At 43.1% G+C, this 25,828-nt stretch overlaps 2 protein-coding genes across 12 annotated transcripts in view; both read left to right on the top strand.

The window, feature by feature from the left end:
• Positions 1-15,717, top strand: part of ZDHHC20 (zinc finger DHHC-type palmitoyltransferase 20) — an 82,339-nt gene extending 66,622 nt beyond the window's left edge. For 5 of the 6 annotated variants that reach the window (XM_056561739.1, XM_056561744.1, XM_056561741.1 and 2 more), the window contains exons 6-14: positions 85-117; positions 214-334; positions 3,497-3,532; positions 5,925-6,057; positions 8,855-8,981; positions 9,471-9,560; positions 9,659-9,768; positions 11,481-11,554; positions 12,895-15,717. In XM_056561739.1, the coding sequence (XP_056417714.1) occupies positions 85-117; positions 214-334; positions 3,497-3,532; positions 5,925-6,057; positions 8,855-8,981; positions 9,471-9,560; positions 9,659-9,768; positions 11,481-11,518 (688 nt within the window). In that variant the 3' untranslated portion in view covers positions 11,519-11,554; positions 12,895-15,717. The remainder of the gene's footprint in view (positions 1-84; positions 118-213; positions 335-3,496; positions 3,533-5,924; positions 6,058-8,854; positions 8,982-9,470; positions 9,561-9,658; positions 9,769-11,480; positions 11,555-12,894) is intronic. The other variant, XM_056561740.1, reaches the window with a different exon arrangement.
• A 1,869-nt stretch (positions 15,718-17,586) lies between these two features.
• The window catches only part of SKA3 (spindle and kinetochore associated complex subunit 3), a 32,934-nt gene continuing 24,692 nt past the window's right edge, over positions 17,587-25,828 (top strand). For 3 of the 6 annotated variants that reach the window (XM_056561732.1, XM_056561731.1, XM_056561733.1), the window contains exons 1-2: positions 23,389-23,524; positions 25,049-25,163. In XM_056561732.1, coding sequence (XP_056417707.1) covers positions 23,465-23,524; positions 25,049-25,163 — 175 coding nt within the window. In that variant the 5' untranslated portion in view covers positions 23,389-23,464. Of the gene's footprint in view, positions 17,632-17,707; positions 17,739-21,350; positions 21,669-23,388; positions 23,525-25,048; positions 25,164-25,828 lie in introns of those variants that run through there. The other 3 variants (XM_056561736.1, XM_056561737.1, XM_056561735.1) reach the window with 3 other exon arrangements.

Here is a 25,828-nt window from a genome sequence, read left to right as displayed (position 1 = left end):
GACTATAGTCTGTTATGTGGCTTTACCCCTTTTCTGTGGTTATGTTATTATTATAGTCTCTTTTCCCATTTCTGTCTCCCTCAGATGTGTACTTAAGATGGATCACCACTGCCCCTGGTAAGTCTCGGGTGTTTGGAGCTCATATAGTCTTTGATGTGCTTTTTAATTTGGTGCTTTTTAAGTACATTAATGTCTGTAACGTTCTCACTGTAGGGTGAATAACTGTGTGGGATTCTCCAATTACAAATTCTTTCTGCTATTTTTGATGTACTCCCTGCTGTACTGCCTCTTCATTGCCGGTTCTGTTCTGCAATACTTCATCCGATTTTGGACGGTAAGAATCACGTATGCGAGGACTTTCATATGTATCTAGGTGCTGTTATTCTTCACTAACTGGGTTATTCAGGAATAGAAAAAACAGAGCTAATTTTTTCCAAAAACAGCACCACACCTGTACTCAGGTTGTGTGCGGTATTGCAGCTCTGTTCCATTAAAGTGAGATGGAGCCAAGTTGTAATACCACACACAACCGGAGGACAGGTGTGGAGCTGTTTTTGGAAGAAATTAGCTCTTTTTTTCCTGGAAAACACCTTTTTATCCGGTTGCCGTCTAAGGACGAGCCGGCTTGTCCTGAGACGGCAACCATTGTATGGCACGGCTCCTGACTCGAGCTCGCGTCATACCGGCTGGCCCCCAGCTGATTCCTGTAGCTGGGGGCTGGCGTTAATAGCCGACATGCAGCGATTGCCGTGGCCGGCTATTAACCCTTTAGATCACCGCTGTCAAAGTTGACAATGGAGTCTAAAGGGACATTTAAAGGAAAACTGTCAGCTTGCTCCCCCCGCACTAACCAGTGGTACTGGCTGATCCGTTTGATGCTTACTGTGCCCGGATCCGCCTGGCTGTTCTGCCAATATCTTTGTTTTTCCCTATATGCTAATGAAGTGCTAACTGGCACTCTGATGTCTGATCACAAGTTACGGCTGGGTTAAGTGTGCGCCTCACTCCCCGGCTAGCACTCAGACCTGTAGACTACAATCAGTGGATGAGCCAGACTTGGCAGCCGCCAGCCAGTGGAGAGAGCTGCCATACACTATACAGGGTTTAGAGGAAAAGTACTGTGTGTTGTCACAGTAAGGCTATGTTCACACAACGGAAAATGTGCGCCATTTCCTTAAATTTGCGCTAGTACGTCTTGTAGATGGGCCATCTTTAAAGACGCCAGTGCATTTCCTAGCGGAATCCGCAGAAACAATGACCATGTTTCTTGTTTCTGTGGATGCTGAAATGGGGATTTCCGAGTGCAAGTTTTCCCTGGATTCCGCTCGGAAATTCAGCCGTGGAACATAGCCTAAGGGGTAGGGCTCTATGAGGACTTTTTGTTGCATAGCAATGAAACAGGATGAGTTTTGTGACCTCAGTGTTTCCCTATGGGGATTCCAACCATAAAGGGATTGTTGCTCTTGTCTTAGTAACCTGCTGTTTATTCACAACTATGGTTCCACATGTCACTGGTAACCCTAGCCCACATATAATGACGTCTTTTGCTATTTAGGGTTTCCTGCTTCATCCTTACTATTGCTCCTATTCATAAAGAAATCTAATTTGTTGCTAAAAATGCAAGATTTACCATTTATTCAATTAATTGATTTTTGCTTCCTAACTCACCCCACCACTAACATGCACACTTGGCTTACTTAAAGGGGTACTCCGGTGGAAAACTTTTTTTCTTTTTAATCAACTGGTGCCAGAAAGTTAAACAGATTTGTAAATTATTTCTATTAAAAAAAAAATCTTAATCCTTACAATACTTTTTAGGGGCTGTATACTACAGAGGAAATGCTTTTTTTTGGATTTCTCTTCTGTCACGACTACAGTGCCCTCTGCTAACCTCTGCTGTCCATTTTAGGAACTGTTCAGAGCAGGAGAAAATCCCCATAGCAAACATATGCTGCTCTGAACAGTTCCTAAAATGGACAGCAGAGGTCAGCAGAGCACTGTGGTCGTGACAGAAGAGAAATCCAAAAAGAAAACCATTTCCTCTGTAGTATACAGCCCCTAAAAAGTACAGGAAGGATTAAGATTTTTTAATAGAAGTCATTTTCAAATCTGTTTAACTTTCTGACACCAGTTGTTTAAAAAAAAAAGTTTTCCACCGGAGTACCCCTTTAACCATACATGTTTTTTTAATGGACAGAGAGGTAAAAGGATTGGACGTGTTGAAATCCAATATGCCTGATCCTTCTGTTCCTCAGTATTTGCCATCAGGGTAGAGTCTGTAGGCCCCCTATACATAGTGGACAGTCAGCCACTTCTACCAAAATTGGCACATTTGGATGACATTCGTGCAATGCGTATGGCCACCATTCCTCGGTAAATGGCAGAATAACGCTTGTTTCGCTGAGAGCTATATCTTCCAGTCCCCTCATACACCTGCACGCTCAACTTGGCCAATCATGCATGTGTTCTTTATAGGGAGAAAAGAGTAAGGCACTTCCCTAACAAGTAGGATCGGATATGTTGAAATCCATGTGCCCAATCCTTAATTTCCCCCACATTTGCTATTGGGGGAGAGTTGGGACTCATTAGATTGTTGGCTGGTCCCACCAAAAACAGAAGACATTTATCTAATGCAGTGTTTTCCAAAAAAATGTGCCTCTGGTAGTTGGAAAACCATAACTCTCAGCATGCCCGGACAGCTGAAGAATGCCCAGGCATACTGGAGGTTGTAGTTTTGCAACTGGTTGGGGATCAGTGAACTAATGTGTGGCCAGCCTTTCATACTGCCTGAACCTCTAGTCAACATGGCCGTCCTTAGTGGCCTCTGCCTGATGCCACTTCCTGTCTCCAAACAGGGAGGGATTTATCAATCGAGGGTGGTGGGGTGAAATAGCCTTATAACTGGTCCCCATTGTATGTATGCCACATTTCGCAGATATCCATCAGCATCCCACCAAAATGTCTGAAAAGAAAGAAAAAAAGGACTTTGTAAGTCCAGGGCCTGGTTGGGAATCACTGGCTTATGGGCTTACAATAGAGGGGTCAGTTTGGGTGACAGATGCGCGTTAACTGAACTGGTAGCATGGTTTGCTGCACTTAGCGTATACCAGCGGAAAGCATCCAAATTGAAGGAAACTACATTGAAATGAATGGGGCCCAAGGATTAACGCTACAGTATACATCGGCATCTGTTTTTTCTGGGATGCCAATGGACACCTGGGATGTAGGACATTAATGCACTGTGAACCTAGCCTAAGGGATCAGTAGGTATGGGGCAGCCGACTTGTTTAGCCAAGTGCAAGTCTAGATATTGGGCATTTAGGTTAGAATTAGACTGTGTATTGCTAACCGCATTATGTAATGTTCCATACAGCAGCCCTAAATGCCCATACATAGAGGCCATCTATCACGCCCTGTGTTCACATCCACTCTCCATACTGTCACCTGCCGATCACATCCTTCTAATGTCTAATGAACTGTCTTTGTTTGCGTAAAGCTTTGCCGCAGCAAATCCGAAGAAACCTGTCCCGAGGTAAAAAAAAACACCAAGCCACCGATTCATGTCAGCTCCATCCCAACAGCCTATCTTTACCATGGCAAGCATTCCCCATATACATGATCTGTAGGGATTGTTCAGGGTGGATCCCATAAGGCTATGTTTCCACTTGTTTTTTTTCTGGCAGTTTTTGGATATCTGCCACTGCAGTTTTTGAGCCAAAGTCATAAGTGGATCCATAAGGGAGGAGAAGTATAAGTCCTTCCTTTATATGTCCTATTCCTTTTGAATATACTTCTGGCTTTGGCTCAAAAACTGCAGTGGCAGATATCCAAAAACTGCCAGAAAAAAACCAAGTGGAAACTTAGCCTAATAGTTACCATTTATCTTTAAAGGGGTACTCCACCCCTAGACATCTTATCCCCTATACAAAGGATAAGGGGTAAGATGTCTGATCGCTGCGGTCCCGCCACTGGGACCCTTATGATCTCTGTGCAGCACCCGGCAATCATTTAAAACACTGGGTGCGGGCGGCGGGGGGTCGTGACAAAACGCCCATGGTCCCCTCGTGATGTCACACCATGCCCCCTCAATGCAAGTCTATGGGAAGGGGCATGGCAGCCACCACGCCCCCATTCATAGACTTGCATTGAGGGGGCGTGACTGTGACATCACGACGCCCAACGGCTTCTCCAAGCATTCGGAACAAAATATGACATACGCTGGGGCAGTGGAGTACTCCTTTAACACACAACCCATGTGTTTCCCACAATGGTATACTATTCTCACTAGTGAAGATCATCCATGTAAATAACTCTAGGCTACACTTTTTAAGGCTATAGGGGGAGATTTCTCAAAACCTGTGCAGAGGCAACATTGCCCAGTTGCCCATAGCAACCAATCAGATCGCTTCTTACATTCTTAACAAGGCCTCTGCAAAATGAAAGAAGTGATCTGATTGTTGCTATGGGCAACTGGGCAACTTTGCCTCTGGACAGGTTTTGAGAAATCTCCCCCATATAACATTTGCTCTCCAGCTGTTGCAAAACTACAACTCCCAGCATGCCCTGACAGTCTCCGGCTGTCAGGGCATGCTGGGAGTTGTAGTTTTGCAACAGCTGGAGAGCCACTGCATGAGGGATCCTGCTGTTAAACATATCCTATTGTTGGGGAGGGGTGGAGTGTGAAGAACAATGGGGGAGATTTATCAAAACCTGTGCAAAGTAAAACTTGCCCGGTTGCCTATAGCAACCAATCAGCTTGCTTCTTTCATTTTTAGGGAGGCCTGTGAAACATGAAAGAAGCGATCTGATTGGTTGCTATGGGCAACTGGACAACTTTACCTCTGCACAGGCTTTGATAAATCTCCCCCAATATGTGTATAGTTTGTACCTTATGTAGCCATATACTTATATGTATACATAGATCGTCACCGTTGTAGATAGCACGTAGTCATTGTGTATACATTCTGCCTATACGTCTGGTTACCTCCTGAGACTTCTGTCTCCAAATGGATGAACAAAGATACATTCATGCTCTATAAATCTCCATGCAGACTTCATGCATAATGCTGTAATACAAATACAAAGTTAACTTAACATATGGCCATTTTTTTTTACCCCTTTGGCACAAGAGTGTGTAACCGATCTATAGGCACATCGTGTCGCTACCGCTATATAACGTGTTGGGCTGCATACACACCTCGTTTGGGGCATATGGCACCCGGATCTGGCAGGGGAATTTCAAAACCGCCTCTTGCCGTATCCCTGCCGTACCTGTGCCGTACCCTGGTCATTTCAATGAGGTGACCTGAGTCTATAGCTGACTCCGGTAACCTGGGTACAGCATGGGTCCGGCAGGGATACAGCAGGAGATGGTTTTTAAAATTTCCCCGACGGATCTGGCTGCTGTATGCCCCTTTCGTGGTGTGAATGCAGCCTTAAAGGGACAGTATTACATACCCAGGCACGGTTGATTATCTGTTCCAGTTTCTAATATGCTAATTATCCATACACAATTAGGGTTGTATGGAAAAGTACCAATTGATGTGGCTCCCTGTAGAAAAGAAACATCGTACAGTGTAACACAGTAGCCATTGAAATGGATGGGATGGGTCTGATACCTCCTGAGCAGGAAGGAGACCCCCTATGCCCCTCTTTGACATTAATATTCCCTAATGAATAGGGGTTGTTTCACCCCCACCTAGAATATTGGGTGGCTATGCTGATCTGCACTGTAGCACCAAACAAATAACTGGGATTTCACTAGACGAGACGTGCCTGTATACTTGTAAGTCTGTCCTTTTGACATTTTATGTGGTCGGGTATCATTTAAGGACACATGCGTCCCATACGCCCATGTTTTGCCCATTCATTATATTAAATGGCCCACACAGCGTCATTTTAACTACTTTCTCTTGATTTTGCAGAATGAGCTGCCGGATACCAGAGCCAAATTCCACGTCCTTTTCCTGTTCTTCGTGTCGGCCATGTTCTTCATCAGTATACTGTCTTTATTTAGCTATCACTGCTGGCTTGTTGGAAAAAACAGATCAACTATAGGTAAGGGGGATAATGAATAGACAGATTTTCTTTTTTAAAGCGCAACTGTCATGAACGCGCTCTCTGCCTCTAGCACTGCGCAAGCGCACTGAGGAGGCAGATGGCGGCAGGAGCAAGCGCTTGCCTGGATAACACACGCCGGCATGCGTGTTAGATGAGCTGAGGCTCGTGCGCTGGGACCTGTGTGTCAATCACACAGCGGTCCCAGCGCTGACACAGGGGGTGGGCATGGTGGTGGCGGGGCATAGCGTACCTTGCGCCACTCCTATCCCACTGTGTGTGGCTGTGATCAAAAGCATTTTTTGGGGTGATAAAAGCCGGCAGAAATAAGGTAAAAACAATGCTGTACACACCATCTGCACACAGTACAAAGGCTGTGTGTAGGTTATAGCACCCATGGTTCAAGCATTGCTATCATTAAAAAAAGAACTTTTGACATGTTGCCCAGACATGTCAAAAGTTTTGATCGAGACCCACTGTGATCGCTAGTTACAAGCCGGCAAAGTGCGTGACAGCGCGCAGCTCACTATCGCTATTGATACAGATGAGAAGACAGATGCTGAAACTGAAGTGTAAATCCCTATGTGGGAAAAAAAATGTTAAGCTTTATGACCCGCCTATTTATATAGGGCACACACCCAACATAATGCATCTGAATCACAAATAGTATCACCCCTTATTAAATAGAGACCAGACCCCTTATACACATTTTAACTGCGGGCTTCCTAAAGAAATAAATGCTCATAAATACAGACATTCTCACAGATTTCCCCAGACTCCTAATCTAGTAGAGACAACAGGCCACTAAAAAGACCTCCCAAAAATACAGACCACCAAAAAAGCCAGAAGACACTAGACTTCCCTGGTCACAGACTGCAGACCATAGCCCACTGTTCACAGACCTCCCCTGTTTGCACTATTTTGAGGTCTTTTTTAAAGGGAACCTGTCACCAGATTTTACCCTATAACTGATGGCAAGACATTATATAGGGTAAATTAAGGTTTCTTACCATATCTTCCTGAGTGTCCTCAGTTTGAAAATGTCCCACGCCGTATGGTGATCAGCTGCAAATTGTCTGCGATGCATGCTGCTTCCACATGTAGTCACCGCAACATCCTGACACCACTGAGCGTCTGGATGTTGCCCGTGGTAGTGCCGGGGTGAGAAGGGAAGTACTGGAATGGGGATAGGGAGCAGTGACACATGGGAGATTTTAGATTTTTTTTTTCTGGGAGCCCAGGAGATCTCTGCTTTTTCCAGAAGAGTTTTGGAAAGCGATCACATTATTTAATGAAAATCAACACATCCTACGGAGTTAAGGTTTTCAATGTGAAAACTGGACGCAACCGTATGAAAAAACGTATTAATTGACATCACATACAAAACCGTACACATGTATCTGGTTGTGTACGGTTTTGTACTTGTAGGTCTTTTTCCCGTGCACAGAACCGTGGTCTACTACTTGGACACGGGACTGTCTGGTTTTGGGATCTTACTTAATGTTATAAAAACCGTAAACAGTTTTTATAACATTTCATTCATTGCAAAACGCATTAAGCATTAAAATACATACGGCGGTGTCAGTTTTTTGTTTCCTGTTTAGGTAAAAAAAAAAGTTATACGGCAACTTATGCCATAAACATAATGTGAATGTAACCTTAGTGAGTCTTTCACTCTATAGAGGATCCCAGCTGTCTACCATCTATGAGTCAAGTGTTTTACTACTGTTCTGCATTTCATGTAGGACAAAAAAAGGGAATTAATTTTTTGTTAATAGATCCACCACCTCTGGTCCAACACTACACTATGCAAAGTGCAGATAGAGCTGTAGTTTCAGGCTATTGCGTGCAGGAGGATTGTACTGTAACTATACGGCATATTTGAATTTTTTATGGAACTGTAGGCCACGAGGGTAATAGGTAATACAATCTATAGTAACTCCTCGAGAAAGCCCGGTTGCGGGCGAAACGCGTCGGAAACTCATAGCAGGCGTAGGGTCCAGTCCGGTATCTATATGTCCTCTGCTTTCCATTTTATCTAACTGTCACTTCTATTGTGCACTTTTGTTTTTGTACTTAACACATCACATGTTATGCTATTTAATACCACTGCCATCTTAGCACGTTGCACTTTGCTTAGTTATTCACTGTGTGATATTTCTCACTATGTAAGATGTGTTTACAGTTTTTTAGCACTTGCACTTTATTCTTAGTTACTCTTGCACTCTCAATCCTATCTTCTGTACGTACATATAGATTTATTATATATATATAATTTTTAATCCAACTACCGGACTCAACTCTCCCTTTATATTTATATATATATATATATATATATATATATATATATATATATATATATTTTATCCTGCTTTTATTATTATCAATTCTTACATGTTGTAAATTGAGATGAATTTTTATCAACTTATATCTATGGATTTATATTGACTGTGTATGAATTTTCTTTTCCTATTTTATATCATATATTTTTAATTTATGTCTTTGTATTTAATAAAATTTACATATATATTTTTATATTACTTGTATTTCATCATTGGGGCATAAGGTTTACGCTCTTTGTAGCGTATTGTAGGTTTACATATTTGGTCTTCTGTCTTTTTAGACCCCTTTTTCATTTATTTTGAGGAGCCATTTTTTGGACTCTTTTTTTTTTTAGGTTGTTGTTTTAATCTATAGTAACTGGTCAGGTTTTTTTTTTATTCAAATAGTTTAGAAAATAAATAAGAATATCCTATTTATTGCTCTGTTGTGTAGTATTCTGTATTACTATTTTTAGAGGCTTTCCGTGCTCCCTCTTTTCGAACTGGTCCTGAAAAAGATGGATTTTCCCTGGGCTGCAGTAAGAATTTTCGTGAAGTCTTCGGAGATGAAAAGAAATATTGGCTTTTACCTATATTTACAAGGTAAAGTTATGTGTGTGACCAGAGAAATAGTACAAAATGAATAAAATACTTTAAAGCATATCTGTGATAAACAATAAAAAAATAAATGAGATTTTGACAGACCCCCACCAATCAGGAGAAGGAGCTGGAATAAGTCCCCTTTACATTGCCTCGCTACCCCACAGACCTATAATGGAGCAGTGTGATAGAGATCGTGGAGACCCGAGGAGTAGTACGTGCTTATCTCCACTCCTTCTCCTGATTGGTGGGGGTCTTAGCACACTGAGACCCCGAACAACTGTAACATGTCAACGTTTTTTTTTTTCTTTTGTATTGTTTTGTTTTAATACAGCGACATTTTAAAGAATTTGTACCATAATCATAATAAACTCCTTCATGGCATTACTAGGAGTGTGCTATGCTGTCAGAGACAACACATGAATAAATGGGCTCCTACATAGTGAACTTGCTATTAGCCTTTTAAGACCTTTTTTTTCTATTGCTTTACAGTATGGGTGACGGATGTACTTTCCCAACTCGCCTTGTGCTTGGTGATCCAGAGCAAAATGTAGCAGCTATACAGAGTGATTCTTCAAAAATGTATGTAAATCCCATTAATGTATTATGTGTTTATTGCCTGAAGGTGTATTAAATGCAAATCGTAAAACATTTTGTGCTAATGTATTCTTTTCTGTTAGTGCTGGACCAAGTCAACCATTTCCAGCCAGACCGCTCAGTGAATCCCAAAACAGATTGCTCGGAAGTGACAGCCAGTGGGTCGATAGTGGAGAAGATCATGCACAAAGAGGTGCTATTAATAGTCTGGGGAGGAACAAAGGAGCATACTGAATGTTTATGTAATGTAAATCTGTCAAAATATGTCCCAGCCCTGCTCTACAGTATTGGGTCTCAGCGCTCTCCTGCCCTACAGTATTGGGTCTCAGCGCTCTCCTGCCCTACAGTATTGGGTCTCAGCGCTCTCCTGCCCTACAGTATTGGGTCTCAGCGCTCTCCTGCCCTACAGTAGTGGGTCTCAGCGCTCTCCTGCCCTACAGTATTGGGTCTCAGCGCTCTCCTGCCATACAGTATTGGGTCTCAGCGCTCTCCTGCCCTACAGTATTGGGTCTCAGCGCTCTCCTGCCCTACAGTATTGGGTCTCAGCGCTCTCCTGCCCTACAGTATTAGGCCTTAGCTCTCTTTTGGCCTATAGTATTTTGTCTTAGTGCACGCCTGCCTTATATTATTAGGCCTTAGCGCTCTCCTGCCCTCTAGTATTAGGCCTTAGCGCTTTCCTGCCCCACAGTATTAGGCCTTAGCGCTCTCCTGCCCTCTAGTATTAGGCCTTAGTGCTCTCCTGCCCTCTAGTATTAGGCCTTAGCTCTCTCCTGCCCTCTAGTATTAGGCCTTAGTGCTCTCCTGCCCCACAGTATTAGGCCTTAGTGCTCTCCTGCCCCACAGTATTAGGCCTTAGTGCTCTCCTGCCCTCTAGTATTAGGCCTTAGTGCTCTCCTGCCCCACGGTATTAGGCCTTAGTGCTCTCCTGCCCCACAGTATTAGGCCTTAGTGCTCTCCTGCCCCACAGTATTAGGCCTTAGTGCTTTCCTGCCCCACAGTATTAGGCCTTAGTGCTCTCCTGCCCCACAGTATTAGGCCTTAGTGCTCTCCTGCCCCACAGTATTAGGCCTTAGTGCTCTCCTGCCCCACAGTATTAGGCCTTAGTGCTCTCCTGCCGCACAGTATTAGGCCTTAGTGCTTTCCTGCCCCACAGTATTAGGCCTTAGTGCTCTCCTGCCCCACAGTATTAGGCCTTAGTGCTCTCCTGCCCCACAGTATTAGGCCTTAGCTCTCTCCTGTCCTCTAGTATTAGGCCTTAGTGCTCTCCTGCCCTACAGTATTAGGCCTTAGCTCTCTCCTGTCCTACATTATTAGGCCTTAGTGCTCTCCTGCCCCACAGTATTAGGCCTTAGTGCTCACCTGCCCCACAGTATTAGGCCTTAGTGCTCTCCTGCCCCACAGTATTAGGCCTTAGTGCTCTCCTGCCCCACAGTATTAGGCCTTAGCTCTCTCCTGCCCCACAGTATTAGGCCTTAGTGCTCTCCTGCCGCACAGTATTAGGCCTTAGTGCTCTCCTGCCGCACAGTATTAGGCCTTAGCGCTCTCCTGCCCTCTAGTATTAGGCCTTAGTGCTCTCCTGCCCCACAGTATTAGGCCTTAGCGCTCTCCTGCCCTCTAGTATTAGGCCTTAGCGCTCTCCTGCCCTACAGTATTAGGCCTTAGCTCTCTCCTGCCGTAAAGTATTAGACTCCAGCCCTTTCTTCATCTCTAGCATTAGACCCCAGCTCTTTCTTGCCCCTGGTATTAGGCCCCAGGGCTTAATTTGTACCTAGGATAGCTTTTGGGACTTTAGATAAATTGATATTAAATCGTGTGAATAATATAATGTCATTTAGGTCAATCTAGTCAAATGCTGGAAGATGTGAACAATGTTCTGACATAAGTCCTGTTATGGCTGTATTTCAGATGAGAAAAACCATGTAACCATATTAGTGGAGAGCTGATTACAAGTACATCCGCTCAGCCAATCGAGGAATGAGGTAACATATAACCCTTCCACTGCCTAGCATGTATGTCATGTATCTGAATAGATATAAACTGTGAACATTTGACATTATTGTTTTTATTCCTTTTTTCTCAAAACATTATGCTTTGATGTAAAATTTCATTAAAGAGAATCTGCTCTCTGTGCGCTCACCCTTGACCTTCATTAGCATAGACATGAATGGAGGGGGCTTGGCATCACGTCCCCAGTCCCGGAAAGTCAGAGGTTTCCGAAACTGGAGATGCAGCACCCACATAGGAAGATCGCGGGGGGTCTCAGCAGCGGTTCGCCAGCGATCAGACATCTTATCCCCTATCCTTTGGATAGTGGATAAGATTTTTTTGCCTGGAATACCCCTTTAAGTCTCATCTTTTCAGCAATCTACTTCTCTTTGAGCATAAGAAAGCATCTTTGTTTCATACTGCCACCTACTGGTTCAATTGATATTTTTCTTTTTAAAGGGAATCTGCTCTAATCATTTTCAGAGCTGCAGATATGGGTAAATAGTAAAGAAGGAGATAAAACAAATTATACCTTTCTCTAAGCTGGTGGCTGTTTGCAAAGTTATACAATTGTAATGTAAGCCCAAGAGTATTGTAAAGCCAAGAGTTGTAAAGGCCGGGCTGAGCTGCTGCATGCATACCTCCTCCTTCCGCTACCCACCCTGCCCTGCATGATTAATGTACACAGCTCAGAGCTGGAAGCCAAACCATATACATTAATCTTACAGGGAGGGGTGGGAGAGGGAGGAGGTATACATGCTGCAGCTTGGACGGAAAGCATGATTTTATAACTTGCAAACAACCATCAGCTAAAAAACAGGTATCATCAGTTTTATCTCCCTACCAGCTACTGAACATGATCAAGAGCTGACAGATTCCCTTAAATGAGAAGCATTTGGAGAAGTGAGAAGAACAGAAGCCTGAAGAACAATTGTCTATTATAATATTTTTTTTTTTTTTTTTGAAGCGTAAGCAAAGAACAAGTAGAAGCCGCACTCACCATCCAGGTCTTTATTGTAATCCGGTCAGGTTAGCGGTGGTACAGGCGGGGGAGCTGGGTGGACGACGGGGACCTGTCCTCCACCTAGCTCCCCCGCCTGTACCACCGCTAACCTGTCCGGATTACAATAAAGACCTGGATGGTGAGTGCGGCTACTACTTGTTCTTTGTTTACGCTTCTTGTCTGGCTTCGCACCTCCACTACAGACTACACGTCAGTCCCGTCTTGTGTGTTGCTACACGTCCTAGTGGATGCTTAGTTCCGTATGTGTCGGCAATTCTGCTTCTCTTGGTTTACTAATATTTTTTTATTTTTTTCTTCATCTTTTCACAGGTAGTGCGCGGCACAGAATATGCCACAACACCACAACAACATGGATGATTCATGAATCACGGTGGATCTTCTGGAGTCTGCAGAGTCTTCATGCACAACAGCAAATGTCTCCGAAGAAAGGACAACCATTGCCTTAATAGCCTCATCCTTGTGCATTAATGCAACATAACCGCAGTTTTACACATTGACTTTAAATACATAGCAACTTTTTACTTAATGATATCTTCTACAGGTTTTAATATTTAGTCTGCATCTGACTTTATACCATGCAATAATTTTCTTAGGTGTCTGCAACTCTAAAGCAAAATATCGCCAAGACTTTCATACAGGTGCTGAATATAAAAAACACACCAGGCTACGGTATTACCTGCTTAATGGGCAAGATATGACTTGAGTAAAAAAAATCTACTACTTTCAGCATCTTAGAGCAAGCTAGTAGTGGTAGGTTACCTGTCATTGCTCTTCAGTAATAGCAGAGGATATCCTCTACAATACTGAACGGACTTGTGCAGGTTCTCTATGTCTTGGGCCCAGTCTGTGCGAATGATGTGCAGATACTCACCATTAACCGATCAGGCACTGACCTCACAAGAACATTTATTTCATATATTCCCTTTTTTTCCCTCCAGCATTTTTCTAGCATACTTTATACGGAGATAGACTTGTATATAAAAACAATAATCCTCTGCGTAAAATGCATGGATGAGAAAAGCACAGGCCATAAGTATCCCAACTAAAGACTGAATGTTTTTGTGAAAATACTGTATGATAAACTGCTTGTTTCCAGACGCCGATTCAACCTACCTAGGTACCACGGAAATATTTTGTACCGGCAGCATTTATTTATAGCGCTTTTTATAACCTTTTTTATGAAATTAATGGAAAAGTCAAGAAGTTGTTAGGTAGACGGAGGTAAGAAAAGTCGCTCCTTTTTCTTTTGACAGTCGTTCGTCAATATTTCCTCTTTAGTCCCCGCTGGATATTAGCATGTCTTTATTTTATTTTTTATTGTTTTAATTGTCAGAAGTTTTATTACATTTCACATTTGGGAGGAATGGACAGAAGACTATTGAACTTTCGCCATACTGAAGATGACTTGTCCTTGTAACGGGAAACGCGCACTGTGTTCTGTCTGTATGTAATGTGGAATTATTGACTATGTCATCTTTGAAGCAGAGTGTACACAACGTACAGACGTTTTGCCTAAGAATTACTGTTGTAAAAGACCCAGTATTACACACAATCTCGCAGAGGCAGCTCAGTGGTGAAGATGTACCCTGGAGGGCAGCCTCAGCAGCTGAGAACAGGACCCCATATTGGTGTGAGCTTAAAGGGGTAATCCGCCCCTAGACATCTTATCCCCTATCCAAAGGGATGTCTGATCACGGGACCCCCGCCACTGGGGACCCCCACGATCTCTGCTGTTGCACCTGAACTTCGCTCTGAGCCAGATAACTGTGGATGCGGGGAGGAGGCTCGTGATGTCACCCCCCCTCCCATAGACATACATTGAGAGGCGTGGCCATGATGTCACAAGCTCTAAAGGAACACCGGGTGCAGCAGGGAGATCGCGGGGGTCCCCATCAGTGGGTCCCCTTCAATCAGACATCTTATCCTCTATCCTTTGGATAGCGGATAAGATGTCTAGGGGCGGAGTACCCCTTTAAAGGGGTTATCCAGGATTTAAAAAAAATAAATAAAGACAGCGTCACACCTGTCCTCAGGTTGTTTATGGTATTACAACTTGGTTCCATTTATTTAAATGGAACTAAGCTGCAAGACCACACACAAACTGAGTACGACAAGTTTTTTTTCTTATCCGGAATAACCCCTTAATTGCTAAAAATAGCAATGGACAAGACATACCGTTAGCCAACAAGACAACACAGTGCACACAGCCGAACCGCAGGATCCGAATTACTATACTTCCAGTGCATCCAATTCCTGATGATGATCTATGTTGGAGTGCTGTGCCTGTCATAGACCTGGGATTGCCAATGGGTGCTTCTGACAAAAAAATAAGTCACATCTATGGGTTGTATAAACAGCGCCAGTATTGCCCAGGGGCTTTTCAAGGTATTGCATCTTAGCCATATTCATACAACATTGCCAAACTAGAGTGGAAGCCACTAACGGCTGGGTTCACACTACGGAATCTCCGAGGGTGGCCAGCAAATGACGCCGGTCCACGTAGACTGCTGTGTATTCCGACAAAAGATTGAACAAATGAATTATTTTGGCAGAGGAATTTCTACAGTGGAAATCTCTTAAATCCCATAGTTTGCATTGTGCAGTGGAATCCCATTGACAGCAATAGGACTCTGCTGCATCAGAATTTCAGAGAAGAATTCTACTCGCAAATTCTGTAGTGGGAATATGCCCTTAATGGACATGTAATCGGGATAACTGTAAGGGTCTATTCGCACTTCTGAATTTCCACTTGCGGAATTCCGCCTCAAATCAAAGCCCATAGACTTCTATGGGATTCCGCACTCCCATTCACACTTCTGAATTTCCGCAAGCGGAATTCCGCCTCAAATCAAAGCCCATAGACTTCTGTGGGATTCCTCACTCCCATTCACACTTCTGAATTTCCGCAAGCGGAATTCCGCCTCAAATCAAAGCCCATAGACTTCTATGGGATTCCGCACTCTCATTCACACTTCTGAATTTCCGAATGCGGAATTTCGCCTCAAATCAAAGCCCATAGACTTCTATTGGATTCCGCACTCCCATTCACACTTCTGAATTTCCGAATGCGGAATTTCGCCTCAAATCAAAGCCCATAGACTTCTATGGGATTCCGCACTCCCATTCACACTTCTGAATTTCCGCTTGCGCATAGAAGTCTATGGGCTTTAATTTGAGGCGAAATTCCGCAAGTGGAAATTCTGCCATGTGGATAGACCCTTACGGAGGCCAGTGAACCACTAGATCGGACAGTCGGCTATCTATCATACCAGTGTCAGTATCTGACAAGGAAAATGTGCATCCCCGAGATCCGCAGTGATTTCTCTACTACTAGGTGCAATGTCGTGACCTTCCTCCTGCTGTATATTGTACATCACATGTCTCTGCTGTATTATATGTATCCTGTTCATACTGTGTTTTTATGTATAAATTGCTTTTACTTACCTGTTGTCTTGAATTGATTTTCCTGTGACTCACTGGCCTTGATTTACTATTGTAAACCCGACATGTTTTGTCGGGTTGTGCGCCAGATCCTGGCACATTGCGCCAGAAATTATGTCTGCACCAGAATGTGTGCCAGAATAGAAAAAAAACCTGACTAACTCCATTGTGAGAGAACCCAAAAAAGGAGCATGTTGCAGAAAAGGGGGTTTGGTTGATTACATTTTCACAAAAAAACAACATATTTACTAAGGTTTCCACAGAAAATGTGGTGGATTTGAGCTGAGGAAAACCCCACAGATCAGAGCATGTGTAAAAAAAAAAAAAAAAAAAATGTAGGAAAAAAGTGCTAAATTGTAGGGAATTAAAACCCACAAAGAAAACTACACAACACTCTTAGTAAATCAAGGCAAATATGTGTGTGTGTGTATATATATATATACCTTCACACTGCTGCTAGGGAAGTTTCTCCCAGGCCACGTTCAGGTGGCCATGATGTGACTGCATTTCATCGTCTATATGAGTGGTCTCCAAACTGTGGACCTAAAGCTGTTGCAAAACAGCTGGAGGTCCATAGTTTGGAGACCCCTGGTCTATATTGGCTGTGATTCCTGGATCTCTCATGGTAGAAAGATATCCCCAACACAGACATTTATGGCGCATTTATAGGACTGCTATGAATGTCTCATAGATGTGGTTCTTTATCTGCCATTTGCTCTGATGTTTTATGTATTATTTTTTATGTATTTTTTTAAAGCTATTTTTATTGAGCAATTTTTTCTTATACAAAGAGGTACACACAAGCGGGAACTGTGCTTGAAATCTCTGCAAGCTCCGAGCTGACTGAGATTTCATGGAGGGTACGCAGGGATTTATGTAGAGGAGCACACCCCTACATCAATCCCGCATGCCTGTTCGCTGGTGGGGCAATCATTTATTGGTGTAATGACATGCTGGTTTTAATAAATGCCTCCCCCATGGTGTTTTTATTTAGATTTTTTTTTCGCCTATAGAACTCTCTGGAGTATTGGAAAAACAAGGTCATGTTACACGACAGATCTTCCGAATGGAATTCAGCTGAAAGATTCCATTTGGAAGTTCCGTTGCAGCGGAGTCCCATTGCTTTCAGTGGGATTCTACTGCACCATGCACAGGGTGGAATTTCTGCAGCAGAAACATCTGACACGGAAATCCCGATTCTGGCCTCCAGGAAAAGACAAGTCAATTCTTTCAGCGGAATCCGCTCGGAAATCCATTACCGTATACGGAGACGTTTTAGAGCAGTCCTAGCGCCAGCGTGTTTTGCCAGCACCCACTATTTGTGGAATGTTTGCTCTTGTTTTCTGCCGTTTGAACACAGCCTAAGCGTAAAATGTGCTGCAGTATTTTTATTTTACGTGCATATTTTCTTGTGGCCAAATCTTTGCCAATTACAGACTATGGGGGAGATTTATCAAAACCTGTCCCGAGGAAAAGTTGCTGAGTTGCCCATAGCAACCAATCACATCTCCTCTTTAATTTTTGAAAAGGCCTGTGAAAAATGAAAGAAGCGATCTGATTGGTTGCTATGGGCGACTCAGCAACGTTTCCTCTGGACAGGTTTTGGTAAATCTTCCCCAAAGTGTATATAAAATAAAATACTCCAGTACATTTTACGCTTAGGCAGCAGATTGTCTTTCACAAGAGTAAATGGGTCAATACATTGGATTCAGGTTCGGAGGATCTTACTGTAACCTTTTCTACCATAGGGGAATACAGAAGTAGCATGATTGGGGAGCAGTTTAACTATTTATTGCTTATATAGCACTGACACATTCTGTAGCTCTGTACAGACAGGGGTCCTGATATACCAAGAGTGTGGAATGTTGCTTCAGACCCGCATGATTCCACTCTATTTACTATGGGGATTCACATTTCGGGAAAGTTTTTGACCAGTTTTTTTTCTAGGTGGGAATTTCCATCCATTTATTTACAGGATTTTTTGTGTATTCAATAGTAAACAGGAGTAAGATTTCGGATTTGTAGGCAAAATTTGTGCGCAATGTGACACATTTTGGTGCACAACTGGTCAGGTTTGCAATAATAAATCAGAGCCAGTGCATTAACAATTGGGTTCACAATTTACATTATTTTCCACATCCATGTCATAGGAAGACAACTTAAAGGGGTACGCCACTGGGAAAAAAAATGTAATCAACTGGTGCCAGAAAGTTAAACAGATTTTGGAAATTACTTCTATTTAAAAATCTTCATCCTTCCAGTACTTATCAGCTGCTCTATGCTACACAGACATTTCTTTTTCTTTTCTGCCTGACCACAGTGCTCTCTGCTGACACATCTGTCCATGTCAGCAACTGTCCAGAGTAGGAGCAAATCCCCATAGCAAACCTCTCCTGCTCTGGACAGTTCCTAAAATGGGCAGAGGTGTCAGCAGAGAGCACTGTGGTCAGACAGAAAGGAAATTCAAAATGTGGAGCATACAGTAGCTAATAAGTACTGGAAGGATTAAGATTTTTAAATAGAAGTAATTTACAAATCTGTTTAACTTTCTGGCACCAGTTGATTTAAATATAATGTTTTCCAGTGGAGTACCCCTTAAATTTTTTTGAGTTTTAAAGTAAACCCATGCCAACAGGTGCAGAAGATACAAACCCCATACAGATGGAGGTGGGACAAGAACCCCATCGCTACAAAACACTGCAACACCACCTTCCTACTATGAAAATAGCGGATTACATCATAGTTACCTCATAGCAGTGTTTCCCAACCAATGTGCCTCCAGCTGTAGCAAAACTACAACTCCCAGCATTCCCAGACAGCCAAAGGCTGGAGAAACTGGTTTGGAAACATTGCCTCATAGGGTACCTAAAATAAAAAGTTTTTTACATTGGGCGTCTGGGTGTTAAAGGGGTACTCCGGTGAAAACCTTTTTTCTTTTAAATCAACTGGCTCCGGAAAGTTAAACAGATTTTTACATTACTTCTATTAAAAAAATCTTAATCCTTCCTGTATTTATTAGCTGCTGAATACTACAGAGGAAATTCTTTTCTTTTTGGAATGCTCTCTGATGACATCAAGAGCACAGTGCTCTCTGCGGATGTTATTATAATAATAAGTCTTTATTTATTGTTGTCCTTAGTGGGATTTGAACCCAAGTCCCCAGCACTGCAAGGCAGCAGTGCTAACCACTGAGCCACCATGCTTCCCTTAGCATACATTTGCTATGCATGGTTGCTAAAATGGACAGAGATGTCAGCAGAGAGCACTGTGCTCGTGATGTCATCAGTGTTCCAAAAAGAAAGGAATTTCCTCTGTAGCATTCAGCAGCTAATAAGTACTGGAAGGATTAAGATTTTTTAATAGAAGTAATTTACAAATATGAGGCCGGAAGAAAGACGTTCCTACGTCCGAAACAGCCGGCGTAGCCTCTGAGCGCCCCTTACCGTCTCCGTCTATGCCGTGGTGATCCCGGACCTCGGGCCTGCAGCTGTTTACCCGCGGTGAGTGCACGCTACTCCTTTTCATGGTATAATTTACAAATATGTTTAACCTTTTTGGCACCAGTTGATTTAAAAGAAAGAAGGTTTTCACCGGAGTACCCCTTTAAGACTCTACAACTTCTATAATTGCCGAATACCCACAACCTATCTGGCTTGGACAGCCACAGATTGGGGAACACTGGTGTATAGCAGTGTTTCCCAAATAGGGTGCCTCCAGCTGTTGCAAAACTACAACACCCAGCATGCCCAGGCATACTGGAAGTTGTAGTTTTGCAACAGCTGGAGGCACCCTGTTTGGGAAACATTATTCTATGGAGCCAGAAATAAAGTGCCACAATACTTTAATATAGTTATCAGTGGGAGTTTTTTTACTATGACTTGTTAAAAGTTTATTTTTATTTTATTTTTTAAGAAAATCGAAAACTTTTATTTTTTGAAGATTTTGTTTTCAAGTCAGTCTAACTACTAGAACTAAATATCAGCAAAAAAAAAAAAAAATAAAAAAAAAAAAAAAAATATATATATATATATATATATATATATTTCACTTAAAGGGGTACTACGGTGAAAACCTTTTTTTTTTCTTTTAAATCAACTGGTGGCAGAAAGTTAAACGTATTTGTAAATTACTTCTATTAAAAAATCTTAATCCTTCCAGTACTTATTAGCTGCTGAATGCTACAGAGAAAATTCCTTTCTTTTTGGAACACTGATGACATCATGAGCACAGTGCTCTCTGCTGACATCTCTGTCCATTTTAGCAACCAAGAGGTGAAGATCCCAGGGGCTCCGGTTCACGTGTAAAAAAGGTGTGTTCGAGCGCTCACTCCTGTAGAATAGCTTGGCTGGGATTGTGGCAGTAAGAAGTAGCCGGACACGGTTAAAGATATAATAACCGGATTTTATTTGGATAGATCACAGATAACGCGTTTCGAGGGGTGGGACCCCCTCTTCGTCAGATCAATTGATCTGACGAAGAGGGGGTCCCACCCCTCGAAACGCGTTATCTGTGATCTATCCAAATAAAATCCGGTTATTATATCTTTAACTGTGTCCGGCTACTTCTTACTGCCACGATCCCAGCCAAGCTATTCTACAGGAGTGAGCGCTCGAACACACCTTTTTTACACGTGAACCGGAGCCCCGGGGATCTTCACCTCTTGCATTCTCCAGATGTCCAGGAATCCCAGGACGCCACGGTGTGAGCTGCACCCCCTGATTTCACTATTCCCTTTGCAACGGGATACAAGCGCGATATGGTGTTGTGCCCACTGCACAACACCAGAAGGTGAGCAAGTTTTTTTTCACCTCTTTGTCTTCGTTATATCTGAAAACTTTTACGGCACATTGTTGCGCTTCCCTTTTGTGTTTCCAATTTTTTCTGCATATCGAGCATTTTAGCAACCATGCATAGCAGATATATGCTAAGGGCAGCATGGTGGCTCAGTGGTTAGCACTGCTGCCTTGCAGTGCTGGGGCCTTGGGTTCAAATCCCACTAAGGACAACAATAAACATCAGCAGAGATAGTATTCAGCAGCTAATAAGTACAGGAAGAATTAAGATTTTTTAATAGAAGTAATTAACAAATATGTTTAACTTTCTGCCACCAGTTGATTTAAAAGAAAAAAGGTTTTCACTGGAGTACCCCTTTAAGGAGTCGAGCAGCCACACAGTGAGCTTTACATGCAATTAAAATTCATTCATATTTGTGTATATAAATATATATATATATATGTATATGTATATATATATATTTTTTTGTGCATATATATTTTCTCTCTCTTCTCTCTCTCATCATGTGCATTACTGCAACTCACCGCTAGATGGCAGCCTGATGCTAAAAGACGATTGGGGAACCAATGAACGTTGACTTCTGTGCACTGACAATCGTGTCAATAAAGCTTTGACTTTCTCAACAACAAAAAAAAAATTCAACTTGTTGGCGGCTGCGGAGGAGCCGGGAGAACGGCGGATACCGGGAGAGGCTGCAGCACCGGTGGGGACCAAATGTAAGCGGCGATATATATGTACCAGCAAAGCATGCTGGGAACCACTATGCTGACTATAGGGAAGTGGTCTCCAACCAAAGGCTGCCGGGGCATGCTGGGAGTCGTAGTTGCACAACAGCTGCAGAGTCACAGGTTAGAGACCATTCCTATAGGGTGCTAAGGCATGCTGGGAGCTGTAGTTGTTGGGCAGGTTAAAGACCATTCCTATAGGGTTACATGGCATGCTGGGGGTTGTAGTTGTGGCACAGGTTGGAGACCATTCCTATAGGGTTACATGGCATGCTGGGGGTTGTAGTTGTGGGGCAGGTTGGAGACCATTCCTATAGGGTTACATGGCATGCTGGGGGTTATAGTTGTGGGGCAGGTTGGAGACCATTCCTATAGGGTTACATGGCATGCTGGGGGTTATAGTTGTGGGGCAGGTTGGAGACCATTCCTATAGGGTTACATGGCATGCTGGGAGCTGTAGTTGTGGGGCAGGTTACAGACCATTCCTATAGGGTGCTAAGGCATGCTGGGAGCTGTAGTTGTGGGGCAGGTTACAGACCATTCCTATAGGGTTACATGGCATGCTGGGAGCTGTAGTTGTGGGGCAGGTTACAGACCATTCCTTTAGGGTTACATGGCATGCTGGGAGCTGTAGTTGTTGGGCAGGTTACAGACCATTCCTTTAGGGTTACATGGTATGCTGGGAGCTGTAGTTGTTGGGCAGGTTACAGACCATTCCTGTAGGGTTACATGGCATGCTGGGGGTTGTAGTTGTGGCACAGGTTGGAGACTATTCCTATAGGGTTACATGGCATGCTGGGGGTTGTAGTTGGGGCACAGGTTAGAGACCATTTCTATATGGGTACATGAGATGGTGGGAGTCGTAGTTGCACAACAGCTGGAGAGTCACAGGTTGGAGACCATTCCTATAGGGTTACATGGCATGCTGGGGGTTGTAGTTGTGGCACAGGTTAAAGACCATTCCTATAGGGTTACATGGCATACTGGGGGTTGTAGTTGTGGGGCAGATTAGAGACCATTCCTATAGGGTTACATGGCATGCTGGGGGTTGTAGTTGTGGCACAGGTTGGAGACTTCCTATTGGGTTACATGGCATGCTGGGGGTTGTAGTTGTGGCACAGGTTGGAGACCATTCCTATAGGGTTACATGGCATGCTGGGAGTTGTAGTTTCACAACAGCTGGAGAGCCACAGGTTGGCTTACACCACACCATCTGATGCTTGGCAATGCACTTGGTGATGTAATGCTGGCATGTAGCTGCTTGGCCATGATAAAACATGATAACACCTTAGCACCTCTTATTCTCTTTTTCTTAAATGGTGATTTGTTTCCTGAATGCAAACTAAAGCCACTTCTGGATAGTCTTCATTAAAAATTTCCTACCATTTAGCTGCTACTCAGACAAAGATAAGTCTTATCAGTGTGACAGACCTTCATCGTTGAGTTTTATGGATTGCACAGCAGCTCAGATAGCAGGCGGAGGGGGGAGGGAATCCATGGATGATAACTCACGCAGGCTGGAGATAGAGAGGAGATCAGATACAAGGCAGTTTACAGAGTGTAATCATATAGGCGGTGAACAAGTGTAGAGAGAAAAGAGAGCTCACACAGTAAGCTGAAGAGGTATAGAGTAACCTACATTTTTAATGAAGACCTATGGAGACATTTTTATATATTTTTTTGCCTCATAATACAAGGCAAGAATAAAAAAAAATGCTTTGCAAAGCATAAGGTGTATTTATCATCAGAAATCCTGACAATTGCACAGATGGCCTAATGCAGGGCTTGAAGGATCCCTGGTCGTCATGGCGACTAAGAATTTCATTGTGGCAGCTAGGTTTGTCTGCTCTTTCCAATAGGGGTTGTCCATCCTTTTAAAAGATGTAGCGTTCTGCGCTCCAGTGTTACATGATCAGCGGATGTTAGGTGGTCAGCGGCCTTTGTGGTCACGTGAACAGGGGATCAGAATGAGGATGAAGGTAAGGGACAATAATTGTTTCACAATGGCAGTGTTTCCCAACCTGTTGTGCCTCCAGCTATTGCAAAACTACAACTCCCAGAAAGCCAGAGGGGTTATTTGGCAAAATGTAGATAAACCTCCAGGGTGTGGACGGAATAAACGGGCGCTCAACCACCAGGTAACAGGATAAAAAGTTTTATTCACCCATAATGCAACGCGTTTCACAGCACAGCTGCTTCATCAGCTGTGCTGTGAAATGCGTTGCATTATGGGTGAATAAAATCTTTATCCTGTTACCTGGTGGTTGAGCGCCCGTTTATCCCGTCCACACCCTGGAGGTTTATCTACATTTTGTCTATATTTGAGGAGTGGCTGCCGGACACCTTATTCATATTCCACGCCTTGATCCATTGTTGCACTTGGTGGAGTGTAACCCATTGGGGTAAGAGTAATACCCACCAGCTTAAATTTCTCTGTGCAACAACGGTATCACACTATGGAGCGCTGTCTGTCTTTTGTTTTATTTTACTAGCAAGCAAGCAATTTGGCCATGCTGGTAGTTGCAATTTTGCAAAAGACACTGATGATAGTGACACATGAGGGGGACACTAATGACTGTAACACAGGGCAATATGACTGGGATACTAATGACAGTAACACAGGGGTGAGTTGAGTAGACATTTAAAGGCGTACTCCCGTGGAAAACTTTATTTTTATTTTTTTTTAATCAACTGGTGCCAGAAAGTTGAACAAATTTGAAAATTACTTCTATAAAAAAAAATCTTAATCCTTCCAGTACATTTTATGGGCTGTATACTACAGAGGAAATTCTTTTCTTTTTGGATTTCTCTGATGTCACGACCGCAGTGCTCTCTGCTGACCTCTGCTGTCCATTTTAGGAACTGTATAGAGCAGCATATGTTTGCTATGGGGATTTTCTCCTGCTCTGGACAGATCCAAAAATGGACAGCAGAGGTCAACAGAGAGCACTGTGGTCGTTACATCAGAGAAATCCAAAAAGAAAAGAATTTCCTCTGTAGTATACAGACCATAAAAAGTACTGGAAGGATTAAGATTTTTTTTTTTTTTCTTTATTTTTTTTTAATAGAAGTAATTTTACAAATCTGTTTAACTTTCTGGCACCAGTTGATTTAAAAAAAAAAAGTTTTCCTCGGGAGTACCCCTTTAATGACTGACACAGGGAGAGATGAAGGGACACTAATGACTGATCATAGGACGTCTCGTTGAGTGTCGTAATGTTAGGTGACATGCGGCATCCTGGCTCCTAACTATTTCTGCTGGCTTCTAGATTCCTAATATATTTGTTAAGCCCTGTCCTAATGTACATGGACTTACATCAGGCAGTTTGGATAAATAACGGGTATCACGAAGATAAGTCATCACTTCTGACCCCACTGAGCCGGAGGTATTAGCATGTTATGTTGTTATTCCATCGCAGTTGTGATGTGCGGCTCCTTTAATTCTTTCTCCTTTAATAAATAATGCAGCTGTCCTCTCATTTATGGCCATTTCTCTATTGCAGCCCATCGTGATCATGTCGGTGACTGGAAACTTCTTTAGTAAATTAAGGCATTTGGCGCTCACTTTGGAGAAGGAGACGGCACATCTAGAGCAAGTGTTCACACAGGAAGATGATGGTGAGTGTACAATAGGAATGGCCACTATGAGATACTGGGTAAACAACCTGTGCCAGGGCCCCCACCTACAATGTTTGTAATACGGGGGTCTACTTATGGGGAAGAGAGGCTTGTGGACCCCTCAGGTGCCGTAGTGTCTACATGTTTCTCTAGGGAAGTGTTTCCTAACCGTTGTGCTTCCAGCTGTTGCATAACTACAATGCCCAGCATTCATAGACAACCAGAGGTTGGGAAACACTGTTCTATTGTGTATACCTGATTATGTTAGTGTTTTGCCCTCTGTATATGCATTATTTGTATACTTATTGCTAGGCCTCTGATTCTTATTCGGTGCACTGTTTTAGGTGGGTGGGGGGGGGGGGGGCGGTCATAATATTTTTGGGAGTTAATCTGGTTCAGTATATGGGTCAATGATTTTATTATTATTATTATTATTTTTTTCCCTTTCTTGTATTTTTGGTGTATTTTATCTGTTGGACCATACTAGGTAATGCCTCTGACTTCCGTTACTTCATGTTGAAAATTTAGAGCCCATTCACACAACATCCGGTACAGCAGCCTCCCATTGTTTTCAGTGAGATTCTTCTATACCGGTGGTCTCCAACCTGCGGACCTCCAGATGTTGCAAAACTACAACTCCCAGCATGCCCGGACAGCCGATGGCT

This window comes from Hyla sarda, chromosome 2, assembly GCF_029499605.1.
Source record: "Hyla sarda isolate aHylSar1 chromosome 2, aHylSar1.hap1, whole genome shotgun sequence".
Classification (NCBI taxonomy): Eukaryota; Metazoa; Chordata; class Amphibia; order Anura; family Hylidae; genus Hyla; species Hyla sarda.
The sequence above is the reverse complement of the archived record's forward strand: the minus strand, read 5'-3'. Positions and strand labels throughout refer to the sequence as shown.